At 36.6% G+C, this 25,578-nt stretch overlaps 1 protein-coding gene across 1 annotated transcript in view; it reads right to left on the reverse strand.

The window, feature by feature from the left end:
- CCDC146 (coiled-coil domain containing 146) overlaps positions 1-25,578 on the reverse strand; it is a 4,019,163-nt gene that overhangs the window by 1,318,392 nt on the left and 2,675,193 nt on the right. Inside the window, exons 12-13 of the mRNA XM_044088498.1 lie at positions 19,875-19,963; positions 18,682-18,846 (exon numbers count right to left, since the gene is read on the reverse strand). Coding sequence (XP_043944433.1) covers positions 18,682-18,846; positions 19,875-19,963 — 254 coding nt within the window. The remainder of the gene's footprint in view (positions 1-18,681; positions 18,847-19,874; positions 19,964-25,578) is intronic.

Below are 25,578 nucleotides of genomic sequence, written 5' to 3' on the forward strand. Positions count from 1 at the left end.
TCTATATGCTTCCTCTTGCATGTTCTCTTTCGAAGAGTCTCCTCAGAAGGGCATTCTGGGGAAGTCTTGGAAGAGAGGGGTTTGCCCAATGGGGCTCTCTGAGGCCCTGAATCTCTGCTGTCCTGTGGATGGGGTGGTGCTGAGACAGAAGCCTGTGCCTTGGGGGGAAGAATACCAGTATCCTTGTGTAGATCCATAGGTGGGGACAGCACACTCCTCATCAGCTCAAAAGCAGATCCCCCTGGCTCCGAGGACACCTCTGGTTCTGAGGAAAGAGAGGGAATCCCTGGCACCAAGGAGACCGGCTCCGAGGCTGATGTAGTAGCCGAGCTCAGCTGCGCTGAAGCCCTAAGAGGTAAACTCAGAACCGAAGAAACTTGGGTTCGAGTGTCCCACCCCAGAGCTGACTGGAGAACGTCTGATCCTAGACACCTCGGATGGCACCGAGAGTGTCGGACCAGGGAACGGTTCCAAAATTTCCTGGAGGGGTCTTGGAACCGAAGAGTCTACAGCAAGTGGTATCTGGCATTCTGGATCCAAAGATCCAGCTTGGCTCAGAGGAGGAACAGTCGTGGATGTAATAGTCTTGAATGGCTATGAAACCGGTTGGGTCAGAGGCGAAAACAATTTAGTCAGCGCCGGCAACTTCAAAAGTCTGCGCACCACCCTGTCCACGTCATTGTCCAACAAACTCTTAGAGGACCTAGAGGAGAAGGTCAGTGAGCGTGATCTCTGCAATATGGGAGATCTCAAGGTAAGGGAGACCGGTACTAGCTCAGTGAACCGGCTCCAAAAGCTAGTCTCTTTTGGCTTCGAAGGCTGTGGAGTCAAAGGACTGGATTTGTCCAATTCGGTGATCTCTCTCAGTTTTGAGGGCTGTGGAGCCATAGAGATTGATTTTTCTAAAGTTTTGGCTAGTTTTTGAGGTGACTCCAAATGAGTCGATGAAGAGGAAGAGGGTCTTTTTGTAGACTTGTCACCTTTAGGGGAAGGTGATTTGTTTTTAGAGGAGGTACTGTAAATATTCATCAAAAGAAGTTTTCAGGAGTTCTCTGAGAATTAAGTTGTTCTTCCTTTCCTGCAAAACATGGGAGCTGAAAGAGTGACAGAAAGTACATGTCTCTTAGAGGTGAATAACCCCCAAACAATAAACACAAATACTATGCCCATCAGTAATTGACATTGTTTTGAACATTTATAACACTTTTTAAAGCCTGATGGCTTAGGTTCCTTCTCACTGCTTTCCTTAGACATCATGAGAAGGAAACACAACTACCAATACTGAAAAAGGGTAAGCATTAACTACACAAAATTCTATTGAAAAACTAACACACGCAATATCTAAGTATCCTAATAACACACTATAATAAAGCACAGCACATCTATTGAAGAGAAAAAAACAGCTCTGCCCTCTTAGTTAAACAGGCTCTAAGCCCTCTAACTTAAACGGACCTAGTAGAGCTACAGCAAGGGAACGCAATAGACAAAACTCCCTAACTTAAGCGGGTACTTAGCTCTCTAACTAAAATGAGCTAATAAACACAGACAAGGGAATACACACACTAAACAACTATTCTACAGAAACTTTGATGGGATAGAAGAGAAATGGCCTTGTGACTAAACGATGGCCAACAAAGCAACAAACACAGTAGCAAGATTAAATTGCGCATGCAGCACTACAGCAGAGAGAAAACTATCTATATTACTATTCCTAGACTAATAATTATTAGCAAAAGACAAGAAAATATAAAATTTTTCAAAAAACTTTAGCCACGGCCAAGGAGAGAGAATCCTCCTTGTAAAGAGGCAAACGAGATCAGGGGAATTACACCACTGCATGATGGGAAAGGTATTCAGCCATGAGCCAAGTGAAAGACTTCAAGCTAGTGTATTTGGCCGAGTTGGAGCAGAGGATCGGCTCTGAACCCAACCAGTAAGAATGAAGGCAAGCTAGGATAACATAACATTAATGGTTTGCATCAGCTGTGTCACCAAGACTATTCTAGAAGGCAACTCAAAAGCTAACTAACCACATCACTGGCAAGTTGATACCCACCTACTTCAATTTTCAGAAAACAAATGTTTTTAATTTGCATTTTTTGATAGACTGTAGAACCTACCACTGTGAATTATTGATGGAATTTCACTAGCTATCTATCAATAGCAAGGCAACTCTCCTACTAGACAAAGTATTTTTCAAAATTGTAAAGCTTAGGTACTGTGAACAACTGTGCACAAAGCTGTCCATCTGAATAAGTAACTCTCTCAGAAACAATAATAATGCTCTTTTCTTAAACCCACTACTGGACTAGTTTTAGGCAATACAACCTTTTCTTTAACAGGTTGCTAGCATCATAGAATAAAATTCAACAAACTCTTAAAATGTCCAAAACAAGCTAGAATACTCTAATACAAGGAAATGAATGCAGTTGTTTTAAGTATACCTGATACATAAGGGACACTGGAAATATTGAATTTGAGCTAGTACTCAAGCTATAATCACAGTATTTAATATAATTTAAACACAATTTCTTAATATTCTTGCAATAGTAATGCATTAACATTAAATTTGTCAGATAAAGTTATATACAAACTGCAAATACATATGTTAGAATGAATGTAACTTAATTGTTTATTTTGGTATTATCACTATTTGAAATTATTGTAAATTTGTATAGGATTGTTCTCTATCATTTTGGTTTAGTATGCCACTTGTCCTCTACGGCCCTTACTGCTCTTCAACTGAGCTCTAGTCATGACTGGAAAGGGGCAGCTTGATTGCTCACTTACCCAGTTAATAAATATAAAATAACTAACTAACTAAATAAATAAATAAATAACAATGCAAAAAGAAGAAACAATAACACATCATGAGGATTAACAAGAAGTAGGGCAACTAAACATTATACCAAATAAAACAAAAGAAATAACATTAACATTTCACTGAACATATCTAAACATACTAGAAAAGACTATCAACAGTGAAGAAAAAGTATGAACTTAAGAAAACTATCTCTGAAGATCATCCATGACTATACAATTCTAGAAAAATGCAAGGCAATTTACCTGAATTGTAAAACTGTGATTACACTGAAGATAATCTGTTTTTCTCATTTAACTTTTCAGACCAAAATACTTAAAATAAGTAAAACAATGGAAGGACTTAACCTTCCACAGTGACCTTATTAGCCAGGACCAGATTAAAGGGAGGGATGAGTGGTTCACCTGTCCTTCGTCCTTCCTTGTGGGGTCTTAACTGCTGCACTGTTGACTAGAAAAATCTGCAACAACTTGCAACTAAATTAGCAGTGGTAATTTTTTAAGCAGCTCAGATCTCACGGCTGCTTAAATGGCAGCCGTTAAGTAGCAAGGGTTTACTGTAGCTCTTTGCTATAGTTTAGCAAAGGTGTTTGGAAAAGTGTAACAAACAGCTATTTTGTATACAGATAGGCATTATCTACAAATAGCAGTACTTTGCTAAAATCCACAACTGGGCACAATGCAAACACAGGTTTAATGAAGAACTCAAAACTCTAGCGCCTCGGCTTACAGCCTTCCAGGAGTAATACAAACACACAACTTTACACAAACCTTTTATAGCACCATTCATTAGTTAATTACTCAATTACATAATAATTGTTTCCAATTAATCTCTAAGTTTAAACCTACAGGTACCATAGTATTAAACTTTAAAATATAAACAGATCCTTTACAAAGACGTTTGTCCTTAATGTCATATATTTCACCAATTTTCATAAAAACTTGTTCTAAAACAGAAGCTTCTAATGAAGAATAGTCAGCATTATGAACTGTTTTAAAGTGCATTGCAATGTTACTTTCTACTTTACCATTCTTTATAGCTCTTATATGTTCCTGTATTCTTACTTTAAATTTTCTTTTACTTTCTCCTATGTAAAATAAATTGCAGGGACATCTAAGAACATATATTAACCCTTCACTATTACATGTTTTTTTCTAAATTTCTTAATTTTCTAAAAATTTGTAACAACACAGGAACATATAGAGCAACCACCACAAGGGTGAGTACCCCTCATGGCAGAGGTAATATATAATGTCTCATTAGGCATAGAAAAATAACTAGAAACCAAAAACTCTTTTAAACTTTTTCCTTTTTTTATAAGAAATACAAGGACTATTTGCTATTATTCTTTCCAACTCCACATCCTGAAGTAAAAATTTCCAATAGCTATGCAGTATTTTGTTAATCCTATTACTCAAGCTATTATACACTGAGACAAAATATATCTGATTTTTACAAGATTCAGTGTTATTCCCTTCTCCATGCATAACATTTTGACACTGATTTAATCCCAGTCTATGCGTTACAACTCTTTGTAAAGACTTAACTATATTGTAGTTATAGCCCCTATTAACAAACATATAGAAAGTGTACCTGCACTCTCTTACAAAATCCCCCCAATCACTACAAATTTTGTGCATTTGAAGAAACTCCCCGTAGGGTAGGCCTTCCAACAAATGCTGGGGATGAAAACTAGCCCCATGTAAAAAATGAAAGTTGTCAGCAAATTTCCTATGTACTGATGTCTTGATGCCCCCACCATTAATACCCTCTAGTACCAAGTCTAGAAAATGGACCATGCTACCACACTGTATGTCATCAAATTTCAAACCATAAATATTTTGTTCTAAATCCAGACAAAAACTCATGACATTATGCCTACCACCTTTACAAATAAAAAATAAATCATCAATATATCTGTAATAGGCAATACCATTATTTCTCACAAACTCATGCTTATACAGGTATTCCAACTCAAAAAGTGCCATAAACAGATTTGCATACATGGCGGCAAAAGATGCCCCCATGGCAGTACCTTGTAAGTGATGATACACACATCCATTAAAAACAAAATAATTATTTAATAAACAAAAATGTGTAAGTTCTATTATATAACAGGACAAAGGAGAATTTCCTAAAAAAATAATTTAAGGCTTTGATGCCATCCTGATGTCTGAAGCTAGTGTATAAACTTTTCACATCCATAACTACATAATACATATCACTACTCCACTTAATGCCCTGTATTCTATCCAAAAAATCAAGAGAGTCTTTTATATAAGACTGTAACTTCATAACATGGGACTTTAAATATTCATGTATAAGTAGACCTATATTGGTTAGAAAATATTTATGGGCACCAACAACTGGACGACCAGGAGGGCTCTGCAAATTTTTATGTAATTTAGGCAGGCAATAAAAGGCAGTTATCTTACACCCACCTATATCAAACTTTCTATCAACATTACCTTGAGTTAGATAGCCTAATCTAACCCCTTTCTCTAATAACACCTTGTATTGTGTCGTAGCATTATTATAGTCAACAATGTTACTCTTTCTATAAACATCCTCATTCCTTGGATGTTCATAACACATGTTGACATATTGTGTATAATGTAAAACAACTATTTTATTCCCTATATCAGAGGGCTTAATTATGATATCTTTTCTTTGACTTAACTCAACCAGCGACTTCCATTCAGCCCTACTCAAATTATATGTGACATCTTATATTTATCAAAAATATCAAACAATAGTATTATATGATAATTAAACATAGCCAAAAACTGTTTTATTGTCTCATTAATATAGGGAGAATAAATGAACTTTTAGTAGAAATAGCATGTGTATCTAACAAACAATAAATATTAACATCTAAATCTGACATACAAGAGATAAAACTTTCATCATTGTCATGTGACATGCAGGAAATAAAACTCTCATTTTTCTGAATCAGCATAATCAAAAACTTCCGTATTCCTTGTATTATCTGTCCTATTAAAAAAATACTTTAAATGCAATTTCCTAACCAAGAGAAAAAACATCTTGTTTTAACATGAGCATGCGAGAAATAACTGTAGGTACAAACTTTAAACCAAATTGTAAAATATTACACTCATTATCATTTAAATTACAACCTGCCAAATTCACTATGCAATTAGAGTTAATATACACATTGTCCAAACTTACTGGTAAATTACTAGTTCCATCTACCTCATTTAAAATGAGGTCTATAGTCCGTTTTAGTGTAGACATTCTGTCGCTGAAAGTTCTTATTCCTTTTTCTATTCTGTTGTTCACTCTGGTCTTCTCCCTGTCTACGAAAAGGTTGCAAGGCTTCCGGACACTGGGCATTGGGAAGAGGTGGATATGTGGATTCATCACTGTCACGCCCACTTGTTAAACCATCAGAAGAAGCAAAAGTTACCGAGTGTGAGCGTTTTAAACTCTCATTTAAACTGAAGTTTTTCTTGTCCCTTTTTTCATTTGTTTTCCAAAGAAAAGCATGCTTGTTCTCATAATCACAAGGATCCCTCTTAATTTTACTTCTCTTTCTCTCAATCAAGACAGATTTTAGCTCTTTGAGCTTGCCATTCAAGTCCTGTAACACAGAATCAACTTGAGAGGGAACAAGCAAGGGAGACAAATTCGAAAAAGTATGCTTTATGTCTTCCTTTAACCTTGCTTGCTTCAGCATATCTCTCTCAATGAGAATGGAAACCCATTCCCTCACACAACGATGCACTGCTGCCATGCAGCAGTCACAGAAGGTTTTTTTCAGCATCTTTAGTTAAGTCAAAAGGCAAAAGATGCCCCCATGGCAGTACCTTGTAAGTGATGATACACACATCCATCAAAAACAAAATAATTATTTAATAAACAAAAATGTGTAAGTTCTATTATATAACAGGACAAAGGAGAATTTCCTAAAAAAATAATTTAAGGCTTTGATGCCATCCTGATGTCTGAAGCTAGTGTATAAACTTTTCACATCCATAACTACATAATACATATCACTACTCCACTTAATGTCCTGTATTCTATCCAAAAAATCAAGAGAGTCTTTTATATAAGACTGTAACTTCATAACATGGGACTTTAAATATTCATGTATATATTGGTTAGAAAATATTTATGGGCACCAACAACTGGACGACCAGGAGGGCACTGCAAATTTTTATGTAATTTAGGCAGGCAATAAAAGGCAGTTATCTTACACCCACCTATATCAAACTTTCTATCAACATTACCTTGAGTTAGATAGCCTAATCTAACCCCATTCTCTAATAACACCTTGTATTGTGTCGTAGCATTATTATAGTCAACAAAGTTACACTTTCTATAAACATCCTCATTCCTTAGATGTTCATAACACATGTTGACATATTGTGTATAATGTAAAACAACTATTTTATTCCCTTTATCAGAGGGCTTAATTATGATATCTTTTCTTTGACTTAACTCAACCAGCGACTTCCATTCAGCCCTACTCAAATTATATGTGACATCTTATATTTATCAAAAATATCAAACAATAGTATTATATGATAATTAAACATAGCCAAAACTGTTTTATTGTCTCATTAATATAGGGAGAATAAATGAACTTTTAGTAGAAATAGCATGTGTATCTAACAAACAATAAATTTTAACATCTAAATCTGACATACAAGAGATAAAACTTTCATCATTGTCATGTGACATGCAGGAAATAAAACTCTCATTTTTCTGAATCAGCATAATCAAAAACTTCCGTATTCCTTGTATTATCTGTCCTATTAAAAAAATACTTTAAATGCAATTTCCTAACCAAGAAAAAAAACATCTTGTTTTAACATGAGCATGCGAGAAATAACTGTAGGTGCAAACTTTAAACCAAACTGTAAAATATTACACTCATTATCATTTAAATTACAACCTGCCAAATTCACTATGCAATTAGAGTTAATATACACATTGTCCAAACTTACTGGTAAATTACTAGTTCCATCTACCTCATTTAAAATGAGGTCTATAGTCCGATTTAGTGTAGACATTCTGTCGCTGAAAGTTCTTATTCCTTTTTCTATTCTGTTGTTCACTCTGGTCTTCTCCCTGTCTACGAAAAGGTTGCAAGGCTTCCGGACACTGGGCATTGGGAAGAGGTGGATATGTGGATTCATCACTGTCACACCCACTTGTTAAACCATCAGAAGAAGCAAAAGTTACTGAGTGTGAGCGTTTTAAACTCTCATTTAAACTGAAGTTTTTCTTGTCCCTTTTTTCATTTGTTTTCCAAAGAAAAGCATGCTTGTTCTCATAATCACAAGAATCCCTCTTAATTTTACTTCTCTTTCTCTCAATCAAGACAGATTTTAGCTCTTTGAGCTTGCCATTCAAGTCCTGTAACACAGAATCAACTTGAGAGGGAACAAGCAAGGGAGACAAATTCGAAAAAGTATGCTTTATGTCTTCCTTTAACCTTGCTTGCTTCAGCATATCTCTCTCAATGAGAATGGAAACACATTCCCTCGCACAACGATGCACTGCTGCTATGCAGCAGTCACAGAAGGTTTTTTCAGCATCTTTAGTTAAGTCAAAAGGCGAAGTGGGACTTTTAAATGCCCGTAAGCCTTTGGGGGTTATTTTAAGTTCTAAAGCTGCAAACCCAGAATATTTAAATGCACCTTGGTTTCTGCTAACATCAACTTCTCCAGAGTATCACATAAATCCTGTCTATCTGAAGATAAGCCAAGATTACCAAAACCAGTTGTAGAAAAAGGATTACCAATCTTCATGTGTCTCTCCCCCATCAACCTTTCCATATAATTTGTAAAGCTTCCACTTAATATTAGAATGTCCATTGTTAGAAGAGACACATTGAGCAACATAATTCTTCAAGGTAGTCTGGGTTCTCTGAGATGTAGTCTGCAATACTGTAGAATCTTCCCTTAGAACCCTTGGAAAATTGCAGGATGGATAAGTGGCCATGGTCCACCCAAAAAACATATATGTAACAACTTGAAGAACAGCAGCAAGAAGAAATCCACAACTGGCCACAATACAAACACTAATGAAGAACTCAGAACTCTAGCACCTCAGCTTAGAGCCTTCCAGGAGTAATATAAACACACAACTTTACATAAACTTTTTATAGCACCATTCATTAGTTAATTACTCAATTACATAATAATTGCTTCCAATTAATCTCTAAGTTTAAACCTACAGGTATCATAGTATTAAACTTTAAAATATAAACAGATTCTTTATAAAGAAGTTACAGAAATACTGTTATAAGAGATATAAAGAATGCTGATTTAGAAAGTAACATTGCAATGCAGTTTAAAAAAGTTCATAATGCTGACTATTCCTTGTTAAAAGCTTCTGTTTTAGAACAAGTTTTTATGAACATTGGTAAAATATGTGACATTAAGGACAAACTTCTTTATAAAGAATCTGTTTATATTTTTAAAGTTTAATACTATGGTACCTGTAGGTTTAAACTTAGAGATTACTTGGAAAGAATATATACAATATCCTGGCAGATCGATTCAGTGCCAACTTCACCCCCCTCTCACCCCCTAAATGGCCCATCTCAATACTGGGAGATTGCCAAATTCTGGTAATAACGGCCACACAGGTAAAAAACACACTCTCCAAAGCTAAGAATACAGCATCCATGGGACCAGATGACATCCCAGGCTGTGTACTACATGAACTACAATATGAACTGGCACCTCACCTAAGTGTCATGTTTAGTCATAGCCTCACCTCAGGTTTCGTGCCCACTGAGTGGCGCAGAGCTACAGTTGTCCCACTCCACAAGGGGGGATCCACCTTGGATCCCGGAAACTACTGCCCCATCAGTCTGACAAGCCTTATCTGCAAGGCCATGGAGCGTATTATCATGGAACTTATAAACAAAGACATTGGCAACCTTCAAACACTGGACCCCACCCAGTTTGGGTTTGTGAAGGGCCGATCTTGTCTCCTGAACCTGATTGACTTCTTCTAATCAGTCTCCAGAGCCATGGACAAGGGTAAAGTGGTCCACACAGTCTATCTAGACCTTGCCAAGGCCTTTGACACCATCCCCCAGTCTGGAATCATAGATAAACTTAGTAAGCTGGGCATTAATCCCTACATCACCCAATGGGTTGCTAACTGGCTTACTGATAGTACCCACACTGTAAAAGTAGCTGACTCCAAATCCAGCTCCAGACAAGTGGAGTACCTCAGGGTTCAGTCCTGGGACCGCTCTTGTTTGGTATCTACTTCTCTGAAGTACAGGCCAACACTAAGGGGCTCTGGCTAACAAAGTTCGCAGATGACTGCAAACTGGGAGCCATTATTGAATCCCCAAATGATGTGGATACTCTACAAAAGGGCCTTACAGAAACAGATGCTTGGTGCCAGAGCCATGGGCTCAAGCTCAATGCCAAGAAATGTATAGTTATCCCCTTTGGGAAAAAACATGTATCTGTGAATTACCACATAGGTGGCAGTACACTAAACACCGAAAGTGTGATAAGAGACTTAGGGACACAGGTGAACAGTGGTCTCACCTTCGATAACCACATCGCCACAACAGTCAGGAAATCCTTCTATGTGGCACACCTCATCACTAAGGGCTTTTCATCCAGAAAAAAGGAGGTCATTGTCCCACTGTACTCATCCCTCATTAGACCCATTATAGAATACAATGCCCTGTTTGGTATGTACCTCTCAAGACATCTGCAACAACTGGAAAGGCCGCAGAAATACATCACTAAAAGAATCACAGGCCTAAAGCAGATGTCCTACGCTGACCGCCTTAAAAATCCAGCTATATTATGTCGCATATCGTCTACTCAGAGGCAGTCTCTGCTTAACATTCAAGGCCATGTCAAACCCAGAGCTGTTGGACATGCTACACTTAAAGAAATCCCAATCCCTCAGAGCCACACGCTCCAGGGATCTAAACCTTGTCATCACAATGAACAAAACATGCTGGAGGGATAGGTTCCTGACCCAGAGACTCCCCAGACTCTGGAATAGATTGCCCATACATGTCAAGCAGAGTGCCTCTTTGGCCCTCTTCAAAAGGAACCTTGACAATTGGATGGGAGAAAGGAAATTCATCCCGGGGATCACATCAGTAGCCCTGCTAGACAGGGGTCCAGGGAAGTAAATAGTGTGGGAAGAAATAGCCAGGGAATTGTTATGGCTAGGCTTGTATAGGCCCTAGGGCTGATAGCCTAGTACCAACCTATGAACCTATTATGTAATTGAGTAATTAACTAATGAATGGTACTATAAAAAGTTTGTGTAAAGTTGTGTGTTTGTATAACTCCTGGAAGGCTGTAAGCCAAGGCGCTACAGATTTGAGTTCTTCGTTATACCTGTGTTTGTATTGTGGACAGTTGTGGATTTCTTCTTGCTGCTATTATTGAAGTTATCACACATAGCAGTATTTTGCTGAGCCTGATCATCATATGAATGTACCAATAATCATGCAGCACTATTTCATGTGTTCTGCTTATTCAAACTGTCAGCACCTGAAAGGCAGACCAGACACACAACACTTCTGTATCACTCTAATTTAATTACAGTACTGAATCTAAGGTATTCAGTGTCAAAATTAAGCATATTAAATTTCAGAAAATGACTTGTATTGAACAAGAAATGCAAAATCCTGTTTTTCTTGATCGACTAGAAAGATTTTTTCACATTTAAATTTCCCTTTGACTTTCAGCTTTAGAAAACTGTGATCCAGCCTGTCAACAGACTGAAAGGTTTAATAGGCTAACAGAATACTTTTATTTCTAAAACCAAAGCAGGAACTGGAAAGTATTGCAAACCAATAACAAAAGTGAAATATTTTCCAGCAAAACCTCCAAAGACAACAAGAAAGCCAAAGACAATGTATGAGAGTGTAAAGCTTTAATGCTTCTCTTTAATACAATGATGTGAACAAAAATCAATCAACAAACAGTGCACTTTTGTCCCACTGAAAACTCAACGGGTCTTCATCAGAACTACATAACTAATGTTTTTATTTGGTATCCTTGAGATTGTCCCCAAAGATCCAAGCGGAGGGGCATGGAGATCAAAACTGAACAAAGAGAACTTTGACAGTTATAGCTAGATGCAAATTGCTTTCCAGGTATAAATAAGCATTTATCCATTAATCCTATACTGAAATTGAGGGCTGCTAAATTATAAATACTGTTACATGGCATTAGTTTTTACAGGCTGTATAACATTAATTCTGTGTATTAAATACGGAGGTATTTTTGTAGCTTTGTAACAAATTTTTAACATTTTCATCTTGATTTTTAGGATTATTTATTGTTTGAAATTTTAATGTCTTTTAAAAAATATGTTATGATTTTAACAAACTACATAATCTGCATCATGATTTTTTTAGTAGTGATATTTACAGTGAGCGTTTCAATAGTTATTAGCTCTGATTAAGTCTCTGAGTTTTCAGTAGGATGAAAGCCCATTGTTTGTTGAGCAATTTGTGCTTAACTTATTGTATTGAAGAGAAGCCTTGCCACTTTACACTCTCATACATTGTCTTTGGCTAGCTTGCTGTCTCTGGAGGTTGTGCTGGAAAATATTTTACTTTGGTTACCTTTATTTCTGATATAGTGAATTAAAACAGAATTAGATGACAATATTGGAAACATCAGAACTAGAGAGGTGGAATGTCAGAAGAGACTTGAGGGCAATGATGCAGGTTTGCAAGGATGCATTTCATTTTTATTTTTTGTGCTGCTGTTGGATTTCAGCTTCTCCTTTTACCAACAAGGAAACGAGTAGTTGTAGCTTTTATTTTCAGTGGCACCAGCCACACGGGTTACTATTGTTTTGTTTTTCTTTTGTGATCAGACTTATTTGCATGGTTAAGGCTGGATTTGCAATGTACATGCAGACAGCTTTGCCTGACCAGTGTGCACGTTGTTAAGTAATTTGGTGTCACTAATTTTCAGCAGTGATAGTAGTGGAGAGCTGAAAGAATGGAATTTGTAACTACCATTGTTCATATTAAAACTTCCAGCTGGGTTTGTTTTTGGCCATACTTAGTGAACAAGTCAGGTAGTTACTTTCTGCAATTCTGATAGTAGTTGTACGCAAGTCCTTTACTCTCCAATGTATCTGCAACACCTGTGGTATCTTGAATTTATTTTTTGGTCTGCAGGATCTTCTCAATGGCTCCCTTTCCTGTATCCAACTGACCAATCAGTTCTTTCTTCACATCTGAAGCCCTCCGACCCATTCATTCTTTGATGGATATAAGAGTTGGATATTAGAGAATGAGCCAGTCTGCAGATCCTGTGGACAATCCTATCCTCACCTCAATGGCAGCCTTAGAGGCTCTACTAAACCTGCCTTGGAGGGTACATGTGGGCTTCTGAACATTCACAATCTCCAGACTAAGTGGCATATACTTGCAGTGCATGCACTCTAGGATCTTCATGCTGTAGTGATACATCTGCATTCCTGCAGATATTGCCAATGCAGGAAACAAAAATGCATCCCTTGCCCCAGGGACTGCTAAAATGGTATCAGTGCTAGCTGAACATGGGTTACCTGGGGTGCAGTCAAGGCTTTATCCCTCTGTTCCATGAGACTTGTTGTACCCTGATTTTTGCATATACTTCCAGGCATAGTGCCTGCACTTCATGTCTTATCTGAGTTCACATGCAACTCAGAACTGAGAATTTTTCTTTAACTTAAGTTTTCTCTGTGGAGCTAAGCCATTCTAATCTACTTAGAAAACAGATGCAGAAATTAACAAATCCTTCAAAGCAGGGAGGTAAGCAGCCCCAGCTGACTTCATGCAGGAGGCTGGTAAGAAAGACGCTGTCATATTTTGTAGTGTGATTTAACCAGACATTTCTGTAGAGTTTAGGGAAACTGGAATGATAGTGGCCATGAATATAAGTGAGTAATCATTGGTAACCAAGCATGGTGCCTACTGCTGGGATATTTTTGCTGCTTTGTGACAATCAAGTAAAAGATTTCTGCAGCAGCATCCCTGAAATTACTTGTGATGGGCAGACTAACAAGATAGTTAAAGCCAAAGAAATTTATACCACTCTAAAGATAATAAAGCCAGTTGTAAGGAATGTGATGTTTTCTTTGTCCATAGCTTTACTCACTGATCCAGTATTATGCTGAGAAACCATAACATTTATTTCTGATATTATAGAATTCCAGTTGCAGGAAAAGATAAGACAGACTCCTCAGAGCTTTCCTAATTCAGTACAGTCCTAAAGGAAATCACTAACTTTTCATAGGGGTTTTGTCTTTTCTACATAGAACCTAAGTTGTTTTTATGCATCCATACTGTGAAGAAGATTTTCTTGCTGGGAACAGAATCAAAAGAAAACTAAAAATTAAGTGGTTGAGTTAAATGTATTAGTAGTCGTCTTATGCATGAAGAAGACATAAGGTATTCACATTAATTCTTTCTTTATGAAAATTAAACTAATGTGGGGTAATAGATAAGGTTTATAATACATTGATTAACCTGGAAGAGGTCACTTTCACTACAAACAGTGCCTTCCAAAACACAGACTTTAATTCTGCTCTAGCAGTGGATTCTAACAGATGGAAAAGGAGCTTCTTCTGCAAAAAATATATATCCCAAGTCAACACTGAGCACTGGATCCTGAACTGCACCTAGAAGGAGGAAAGTACAACAAGGAAAGGCCTTGCCGACTCTAAATGTAGCCAAGGACTTTGAAATCTTGACCGTATGGAAGTCAGGATTATTAGCTAAATAGACTTTCATGGTGGAAAAACAATTCCAAAGCCATAAACTTCAGACAGGAGGATGAACTCCATGACATGAATGGGAAGACACAAGAGTGAAATGGTGGAAGTAAGTACCTAATGTCAACTCATTTGGGGAGGAAAGTGGGCTAACTTGCTGTACTACTAATGGATAGAGACAGAAGAGAGAAGAGAGAAAGGGATACAGAGATTCAGCACTATGGATCAATGGTATGCCAAGCCATATCAATATAGCAGCTTTTGTGGGCAATAGCTAGGAATGTGCCCATGCCCACAGGCGATGATATAACAGGCCCTCAAATTAGCTGCTGGGGGAGGGTTAGGCCAGAAAAAGGAAGTAACTCTTATGGTTGCCTGAATGACCACTGCACCATGATTAGCACTCTTGCAGTGATGGGGAATGACTGGGCAGTAATGTACAGTGGCAAGATGGTTGGTAGACAGAGACAAAAATAAAGAAAAAATCTCAGAGAGGTATAGAAACACCAGAATAACTGGAGATAAAATGGAATATCCTCTGCATGGAAGACCACCAGAAAGAAGAGATGATAGAAACCACTCTTAACTTTTTATAATTCATTTAATCTAGCAGTTATGGAACTGAAGTATCCAAGCTGTCAACTAGGGGAAGTCAAAACCAGAATGAGCCAGGAAGCATTTGTAATGCTATAGTCAAATGAAATAGCTAGATAAAACTGCTAAAATATGGGAAGATAAATTTCTCTTGGTCAGTAAGAAGCCACCATGATCACTATCACTTTTGAATCTCTGATTTTCAGAATAAATTATTTTGTTGTGAACAGAAGCAGAGGAAATGCATAGAGCAGGCCTTTGGGTCAAGTTTGCATCTGTATCATTGTCTTTCCATTGGGATAATAATTAAGGAGATATATCTCAAAAATGTGCTGTTTGTAAGATAGCAGAAGGACATGAGACTAAGCAATCTCACTTCCTAAATATAATTTTCTTGAAGAACTTGCCTGGTCTGACTGCTAGGCAGTCAGACACCTCTAATATAAACTGCAGGTAAAAATATGTTACTCTTGAAGACATAATTTCATATTCTCATAGTGACTCTACAGACTGGGTAGGAATGAGTCCTTCCCTGCATGCTGAGGTACTGCACACAAAGCCATATTGCAATACTTGGAAATATAGTCTTGGGAAATCCATTTTTGCTGAGCTTAGAGGGAAAAGAAAAGCACCATTGCCTCTATGTCATCAATGTGAATATTTCATTTCTGTCTGGTCTGGACCCCTTATGATTGGTGGTTTTGACAGTGGTATTCCCATACCTGCAAGCAGCACACTTTCTCACTGTAGCTATGGCAGGCAAGAAACAGTTTTGACTTTTAGAAAACTGGTAGGGAAATCCCACCAGTTCACCACTCTCTTTCATCTAAGCTCTTTAATTGCCAAGCTCATCAAGTGCAATCATTATATATTTTTTTCTACTCTAGTGACAAAGAAGGAAGGCAGCCTGGGCTAGAAGGTTGGTGCTATACAACTGGCAAACTGTTCAAGTGGACATTGACTATGTTGTAGCTTTACAGAGAAGAAAGGAGTTAATTTTGCTATATAAACTGCTGATTCTAAAGAAAGTGAAGTGTTGCTTTTGCTATCCAGTGAAACTATGACTGGAGCATAACGGAAAACATCTACTGCCTAAGGCCTGGAAGATGCCTTAACCATTTATGCAAGGTTAAAACTGCTCACTCTTGAAGAAATCACTGAGATGTATACTTCAAAAGAACAGACACTGCTTAAATCTCTATAGCTGAAGGTCTTGAAGGAAGGCAGAAGACATTATCAGGATGGCCACTGTAACATGGAAATGTACTGATAGGATTTATAGCTTCTAAAGACAGTGGATATTGGGAGATGCCCAATAGGTTCCTGGCCTTCACTGCAGAGCTATTAACAACTAGTTCTGTATTGTTTTACACACATGCCCACAATGGCTTGCACCTGTAATTCTTAGCAGGTCTTGTATACAAGCCATCTTCTAGAATCACTCCCACACTGCAAGATATAATCTCAGGGCAGCACCTTGCCCAGAACATAAACACTGCTAGAATCTGAGTCAGGATAATCTAGCTTGAAGATAAATTCAAAGTCAATGTGTCTTTGAAAAATAAAATGAATAAACAAAACTTTCTGTTATCTACAAATTAAAAAAAAGAAACCGGTCTAATGAAGACTGCTCAAACAACATTTAAAACAATGTCATGAGCAGGTTATTTAACACCAATGCTTTCTGCCTATATTCCCTAGTCCATATGTAGTTAGCTCAGTTTTTCGCTTTTCATTCAGCACTCAGTAGAAATCATGGGCCAGATTCAATAAAGCCTAAACTAAATGTATACTAAGTGTACACTTCTGAGAGATCAGACAACACAGACATAATGTACACCTTTTTCCTCCTAATTTTAGTTTTTCTACTGATATTCTTGCAGCTTTAAATATTGACAGGGATTCGTAAAAATTACAACAAAGTGCAGACTACATGTACAATTAATGTAATCCTTCTGTGTGACTAATGTGGATAAGAAATGTGATAACAATTTTGTTGAATACATATTGTGTACACTTAGTTTAGGCTTTATTGAATCCAGCTCATGTCTTTCTGAACAATAATAATCATGTCTCATCACTGAGTGAACTGTTCAATGAGCGAATAAAAAAAAACAGCTATCTTTTTAGATAACAAAAAAAATGTTTTTTTAATGGAGTAAGCCTCCCTGCACCTCCCATTTTGGGCAGTGCCCCCACACCACTCCTTCGCATTATATATATCAAATCCATGATTGCATAGTAGCAAGGAAAGGGCAAATTCCCACACCCATCTGTACAGTGATCTTGCATGCAAAGTAGCTGAAAGGCTGAAAAACAAGCCTGTAAAAATGTTTGCTTTTACAGACTGCACACGCAAACACACACACACACACACACACACACACACACACACACACACACACACACACACACACATACACACAATTTCTGTTTTGTGCAACAGTACTTCTAGGCATTTTCAGAAAGCTGCAGTAGTAGAGTTTGCATTTACATACAGAAAAGCAATTGAGCAATTTAATCCTGGGGTTTAAAAATATATAATAATTAATCCTGATGTACACAGACAATTCCATTTTTTAATTAACTTAACCTCCACTGTATACTGCTGGTCACTTTGCAGGTCAATCACCCCTCACTGTTCATCCAAGTTATCCCACAAAAAGTACTGAGCAAAGAAGCAGAATCGACATTCCTTTAAAATAAGAATAATTTTCTGACTGAATGCTTATAACTGACCTACATTTTTAATGTTAACCACACTTCTAAATGACATAAGCATGTACACCACAATGTAGTTAAGATGTAGGGTTACATTTGGAGACATAATAACAGCAGAAGCAATGTGAAAAAAATAATTTTAATAAAGCTTGTGGCTTGTGATTAGTGTGGGTTAAAGCATTATTCTTATAGAAGAATACAAAACAACTGAAGAGAAACAGGATACAGTGAAAAAGATGACAAATATAAATGGTAATATACTGCAGTTCATTTTGCACTGCTTCTCCAATTCTCAAAAAAAACGTGAAGCCTTATATAGCAAATGGCATCACACATGTAGGTAGCTATTTAGTGTGAACTAAAGCAATACTGGTTCTTGTAGAACCTTCAGCAGGTTTGTATAACATGCAGAAAGACCAGAACAGGTACTTCATTATTCAGTCTTAGCACTTGGACTCGCTATTGTGATTGTCAGAGTGCCTTCTTTGTGGATTTTGCCTATTTGTGTGGTTTTCTGCCAAGAATTCAATTTTCTTTCCTTCCTTCAAAGATAAGGTTAGGAAAAATGGCAATTCTAAATCACCCTAGGGTTGTGTGTGTGTGTGTGTGTGTGTGTGTGTGAGATGGATTGATGCACCACTTTGCTTCCTGGGATAAACTCAACCCCCTCAAACATGAAATGGATAAATGCTTATATAGAAAATTAATGTCTAGATGGATAAAGTGGACTTTGCAGTTGATTTCTCCTGCATCAGTGAATGATATTAAGTGTTACATGAAAGAATGTGCATCTTACTTACTTGTCTTTGTTTAGGGCATTTGTTCTAAGGATTTCAATTTCATTTTCTATAATTTTGATCTTTTCTCGCATTTCAGCAGCCCTCTGAGCAGCAGACTGAATTAAGCTGATACACTTGTTTCTTTCATTTCTGATAATATCATACATTTTGGCAAATTCTCTGAGTCTGAAATGAAATAAAATTATATGTCTATTAAATTAAGTGGTTTAGAAGTTCTCATTGTTGAAAAACAAAAAGAAATGCTAATCTTTTTTTATTTATTTTTTTTCTGCAGAAAGTACACCTAAGATGCAGATCTCAGTAACAAAGAGAACCTGAGATGCTGAACATTCTGAAAAACATGGGTAATGCATGGAATTCTCAAAATTCTTACTCTTAGCGATCTTAAGTTACTACATGGCACTGGTTGTAATTCTGAAACCCATAACTGCTAGTCCTGGAATTACAAAACATGCAAAATTAATAAAGAAAACAAAATGCTGTCAACTGCTGTTCTCCCTTAATGTTATTATTGCAGGGGAGAGAGAGCACAATGTGAGATGAGATTGGCAGATACTAATTGGTCTGCAGTGAATTAACAGTACCCATTTCCATGTTTTTTTTTTCTTTTTGTTTGTTTTGGTGTCAGATCAGGGAACAACACTGGGCACTAGATGAGCCAACTACGGTTCTGTCACCAAGTAAAGGAAGTACTTGAGATACAGTGACCTCCAGCTTAGTACATAAAGTCTTGATTTTTGCACATTCAGTGTCACTCTTCCAGGATTTGAGCCAGAGTCTCAGAATTTAAAACTAATTCCCTTAAGCCAGTATAGTTTCTTCATGCAAACAACTCTATCTAGGAGTAGCTTAGAGCAAGTCTTTTGGACTGCCTCCCAATGTTTAAGAAAAGCAGTATTATCTATTACTGCTATTACTGTTATTAGAATATCTCTGAATAAGCACATGGTACAAAAATAAATACTGATTATACAGCAAACTCTCTAAAATATTAGGTATGGAAGAAAGAATGTGCACTCCTAAAGAGCTTTAATATTGGTATCTGTTATTTAATATATTGCAGTGTTAGCCTCAGAAACTGAGAGATGCTGTGCATTCATCTAAGTGGGATGAAGTGTGTAAGTTCATAAAAGTTTCTCACAAGTATGTACACTGTGAACTTTAAATAGATTTGCTTGATGAACACTGCTGACCTGACATGAACTTCTTGTTTCTTCTTCTTGTGATCTTGAATGATAAGATCTTTGGCCTTGAGTTCCTCAATGCTTCGAGTATGTCTTTGCTGGTGGTAGCAAAATGAAGATAAAGCAGAAAAGTCAGTACTTTAGCATTAATGCACAAAATCTTTAATAAATGATTAGCATTCAACACCCATTTTATACAACTTTATATTGCATCCATCCTTTGCTGCTGTATTTGACTGCCAGTACTTTAGAGGTGCTGTAAAGAATATAATTAAATGAGGTTTTATATCTGAACTTAATTGTAACATGGTTGAAATTAATTTGCATTTGGTGGCAATAAAAACACTGTCATACTACGATAATGCAGCCGAGTAATAAAGTTATTGAAAAACATGCTTATTTATAAATGTAGGCTTCCTAATGCAGTCTTCCATTATATCAAAGTGTATTCCTAGTCAATAAATTAAACTGAAATATACTGCATTATTCAACTTCCTAAACCTCCCAAAAGATGTCAAGCCTCAGGATATGTGTGCTGTCTATTGCACTGGTAGTTCTAAAGGAACTACTAAACAGTGAACTTATACCTCCCAACTGTACAGTTTTTTGCAGAATGCCCCGAATTTTGCCTCATATTTTTGGTAAGTTTTTCATTAAATTGTATTTTTTGGGGGCACATTAGTGGCAAATCATTAAATATTGACGTTAGAAAATAATGGCAGACATTTGAGTTCTAGACTTCATACCCTTCAGAAATTTCATGCTAATGCAAAACCTGTTATTTTATCAACTTTCTAAGTTTTTAAGAGCAATATTTAAAAATTCTCCCTATTTTGGGCCTTTGTCTCGCTTGTATTTATGGCTTTGTTCAGATTTCTTGCTCTAAGACGTTGAGAGGTGCTACTGTTATTATGAGTATTGACTAATACTGCATTCTGAAAAACAGTGAACCAGCGAGACAGGCAGAAATGAACTTTTTTTCTTTATGCATTACTCAATAATCCAACATCACAAAGATCTCAAAATCCACTGAAATCAATATGACAAAGCCTAAATACATATTTGCATGCATGCACATACAACTGTTGGTGTCTTTCTGTGTCTCCACCCTGTCACTTCCAGACAGCAAGATGTGTGGTCTTCATAAGGGAGACTTCCAAGCAGTGCACACACTATTCTTACAGCCTTTTAAATAATAAGTGGCCACTGGCTGCTCAAACCTTCCATCTACTGCTCCTCCTTCAGTCCTCAGACTCCTCCTAGTTGAACCTGGGTTGATGGCATTACAAGCAGTCACTCACTTTGTGATATTGCACTGATAACATGTACAATCTGTCACCAGTATTCAATGCTTTCCTGAAAGAAAAAGTAGGTGTAGCAGGAAGTAGTCTGTTAAGTTCTTTAGCAGACTTCAAGATATGTCACTTTTGACAAATAAACATTTGAATGTTTTATTAAAAAGGTGCTTTATTCACATATTACAATTTTAGTTTACATCAACAGCAATCAGCATGCATTGTACACCACTAACCTTCCCTGGTGGTTGAGCCTTTCATTCTTGCCACATTCATACCTCCATTCCCTTCACTTGGCTTAGTATCAGCATTTAACCTCCTGTCCCATACTTCTGACTCAAACAAAACCAAGGATTCCAGTTCCAATTCATATTCTTAAATGGCATCATTCTTTCCTAGAAGTACCCTCTTTTATACAGCTCTCTTTTGGGCCACATTTCTTTACTTCCCAATACTACTTGTCAGTGTTTAGTTGCCCTGACCCTTAAGCCTGGAATTTAAAAGCACCCTTTTCTGCATTGCTTTACCTCCTCCCCTAAACGGCAGCCTTTCTTTAACTCTATATCCCTTTTATTCTACATATCCAAGAGACAATTCCCAGTGATTCCATTTCTTAGCATATAGTTTCCCTAACATATTATCTGATTATCTGAACATATCATCAGTATTACCCTCTTGAGATGTTTTCCACTTCCATGTTATAACCATTTTGCCATTATTAAAACTAATGCTATTGAGGCCTGATACATGTATTTTCCTGAAGTTGACCAGTTATCCAACTTAAATAGAAATCTGCTTCTCGTAAATGCACTTTATGTCCTACCATATTTTGATTAAGTTTTGCATTTCCTACCTACATCTCTCTCACTTGCTACATCTCCAAAAATATGTTGCCAGTCCCCTATCTGCTCTTGGTCACATCTCTAGCACATTTGATTTACCTCATGAAACATGCTGTATAAATAATGGTGTACAAAAATATTTATGTAGGCATTTCCACAAAATATCCTAATTTTACCTGATTTGGTTCCAATTCTAGTGGTGATAGATGTCCCATTCTAACTTTCCTTTATATTTTTTCCCATTACCATTTTCCAAACCTGCATTTGTTTAGTTCTAGCCTTCCCATTTTCTAAAATTGTTTTATTATTCGTCCCTTCTGTTTTTGGCACTATTAATAACTGACTTAACTCCCATCCCTTCATTCTTAATTTTTCTGTCATAGTCTTCCACAATTCTACACTATATTTTATATATTCTGTTATTTAGCCTGCGTTTCTCTAAAAATTTCTCCAATTGCATTCTCTTCCCTTATTCAATCATTTGTTTCCAGCAATATACTTTCCTGTTTCCTTCCTGTTATCTCTTGGTGAGCAAATTGTCAATGGCTAACCCTAATCTACCTAATCCAATGGGCCAAACCACAAACATCCATGAAAAAACTCTGTCCTGCTCATTTCTATAGACTTGTTTTAGATATAATTATTTTGTCCCACGGCCAAATCTTTGTACAACATGATTATCCTCTCCCTGTTGGAGCATCATCCCTTTCTATTTTGAATTGTAGCTCTCATTCTTTAATAAATACTACTAATTTATAATTCTCATGTTGTATTCTAATATGCCTCATTTAACCACACAGCTTTAAATTTGTAGTTGCAAATTCTGTATTGTTAGTCCTCACTTTTCATCTGGGAGTGTCATCATCTACCAGTCCACTGGTTCTCTTCAGATACAACCAAAATATCCAGACTATTTGGTTGGAACATCACGCTACACCTTTGAAGGGACAGTTTGCATTATTTTTAATTACTGGTTCTCTACCTTCTTTCCATGTTACAGATCTTGTTGCAGAGATCTAGAATCCATCCTTCCTTCATTACAGTATTAAACATTTTGTACCATATTGGGGTAATTTTCAATCTACATTCTTTAAATATTTCTGTAGGGATTTATCTAATGTGTGGGCTGACATACATTGCAGAGTTAATGAAACCTATAGTTAAACATCATAACAAAATTATTAATAAACTAATCAAAGACCTTGAACGTACTGATAAAGAAATTCAACAAGATACTCAATTTGGGGTGAATAAATATGAATATGAATGTATTTTTAGGAGTATAGAAGAAAAATAAACATATTTAAAACAGGAAAATAAAGAAATTGGATATGGATATGAAGGAGTATGCTAATCATGCAGCTTATCAAAAACCTTCCCCCTCTCAGTCCTGGGTGGTCATTTTAATAATAACATCAACTCAGCCAGAGAGGTTGAAGATGTCCCTGAAGATGAGAATATTACTGAAAATACCAACACCCATTTTTTAGATCCCTGCGATCCCCTCCCCTGAAATGGTCCAAATGGTTGCAAGGCAAATATCAGGGACAGGACCTACAATGGTGTTATTCAGCAAAAAATACCCATGACTAGACAGGGTTGAATCAAGTATAGAAAGGGAACTTCAGAGGGCAGAACAGAATCAAGAAATACCCCAACCTGCTGTGAATCCAGTACAGGACTGTGGTGAAAGAATACTACCACCCTGCGTGATGGTGACTAACATAAAAGGTGACTTTAATATATATAAATTTTTCCATTGTGAGTACTGATCAACATGATTGTGACGTATTCGCAAAAGGGCTCACTTTTGTACCTAGAAAAAGGTTGGACATAGCAAATATGCTGATGGATTTGAAACAATACACTAGAAAGTTAAATTTCAGATGTATGTTTAAAAATGTAAACACTATTATGAATCCACTGAGTATTTCCCCCCATACATAACACTATTCTATACTTTGAGAAGCTATGTAAGTTGGATTTAAGAGAATTGTCAAAAACGAATCAGAAGGTAAGCAATGATGCAATTGATACCAACCTATCTGATATACAGGAGAACAAATTGGATGTATTTAAGGAAAAAAACTGTGTGAGAATAATGAAACGTGACAAGAGCGGGTGGGGGGGCTCATTTTACAAAAATGAGAGATATTTTACAAACTGCTGTATATGAGAAAGTGTCAGTGAACCAAATAAATAGTGCATATAGGCAAATCAAAAGTAATACTGAGGATTTGTTTATACAGCAGTTAATCACAATAGATGAGTAAAATTTCCTGAACACACAATACCCTAGGACCCCATTCTTTTTTGGGGTACCAAAATTACATAGGAATATAAGAAAACCACCTATGTGTCCAACAGTTGATGCAAGAGGATCCATTATGCACCTATTGGCAAAATACTTGGACTGGACATAAAACTTAAATACTTTGTACAAGGGGAAAAGACTATATGCAAAGACTCATGGGATTTTTTGCACAAAATTAATAATATTCTATTCAGAAATTCTTACATAAGGTGGGGGAAGAGTTTACTGAATACCTCTTTGAAAAGCGTGTGAGACAAGAACATATAAATATGTATGAACAGTTATTGGAAATGGTGCTTCAGAATAATTTCATCTCCTTTGAAAAGGAGATCTATTTGCAAAAAGAAGGGGTTGCTATGGGGTCATCCTGTGGTGGCCTGTTTGCAAACATAGTAATGCTGCAATGGGAATGAAAATATTCTGTTCAACACACATTTTGAAAAATATTTATATTCTATATCCACTTTTTGGATGATATGTTTATTATATGAGCATATTCTAAAGAACAGATAGTCAAATTTATCGAGTATCTAAATAAAACAAAACTATTTTGTCAAGTTTACTCACTCCATTAGTGATGAACATATAGGTTTTTTAGACATTTAGTTAGAAAAAGATGTCATAAACAGAGATTCACATCTAGAATACTTAGAAAAGAAACATATTCTGACAACTTTTTGCATTATTCAAGTGCCCATCCCAGTAGGCAAAAATGTATCGTAGTCTAACGGCAATTTGTTAGAGCTGCCAGGATGACAACATACATGGAAGCCTTTTGGGATGACTGCATTCAGCCTAGGAGTATGTTTGCTAATAGAGGTTATACCTTAAATTTGATCAATGAATTAATGATGGAAGTAATGAATAAAATAAGAAATGTTTCTGTCCCAAGGATAGGGAAACATAATGAAGCTAGTGAAGATATGAATATAACTACACCAACTGCTAGCAATACAGTGATGCAACAGAAGAATAACACAAATGCTCCTTTATTACAACATTTAATACTGATAGCCATCACGTAAAAACAACAATTTGGAAAAGAATTGGGCAATCTTGTACAATGATAGAGACATCTGGGAGCATATAGGCCAGAAACCTTGTGTTGTTTACAGGAAAGGTGGTAACCTGAAAAACATTTCTGAACAGAAATATATAAGGCATGAAAAGGCATGCTTGTGAAAATGTGGTTGTTGTTCATACTGTAAGTAAATATTTGTGGGTAGATTTTTCATCATAAACAACAACAAGGTTATCATACA

The sequence above is a fragment of the Protopterus annectens genome, chromosome 11.part0 (assembly GCF_019279795.1).
Source record: "Protopterus annectens isolate FY-2018-M chromosome 11.part0, PAN1.0, whole genome shotgun sequence".
Classification (NCBI taxonomy): Eukaryota; Metazoa; Chordata; order Ceratodontiformes; family Protopteridae; genus Protopterus; species Protopterus annectens.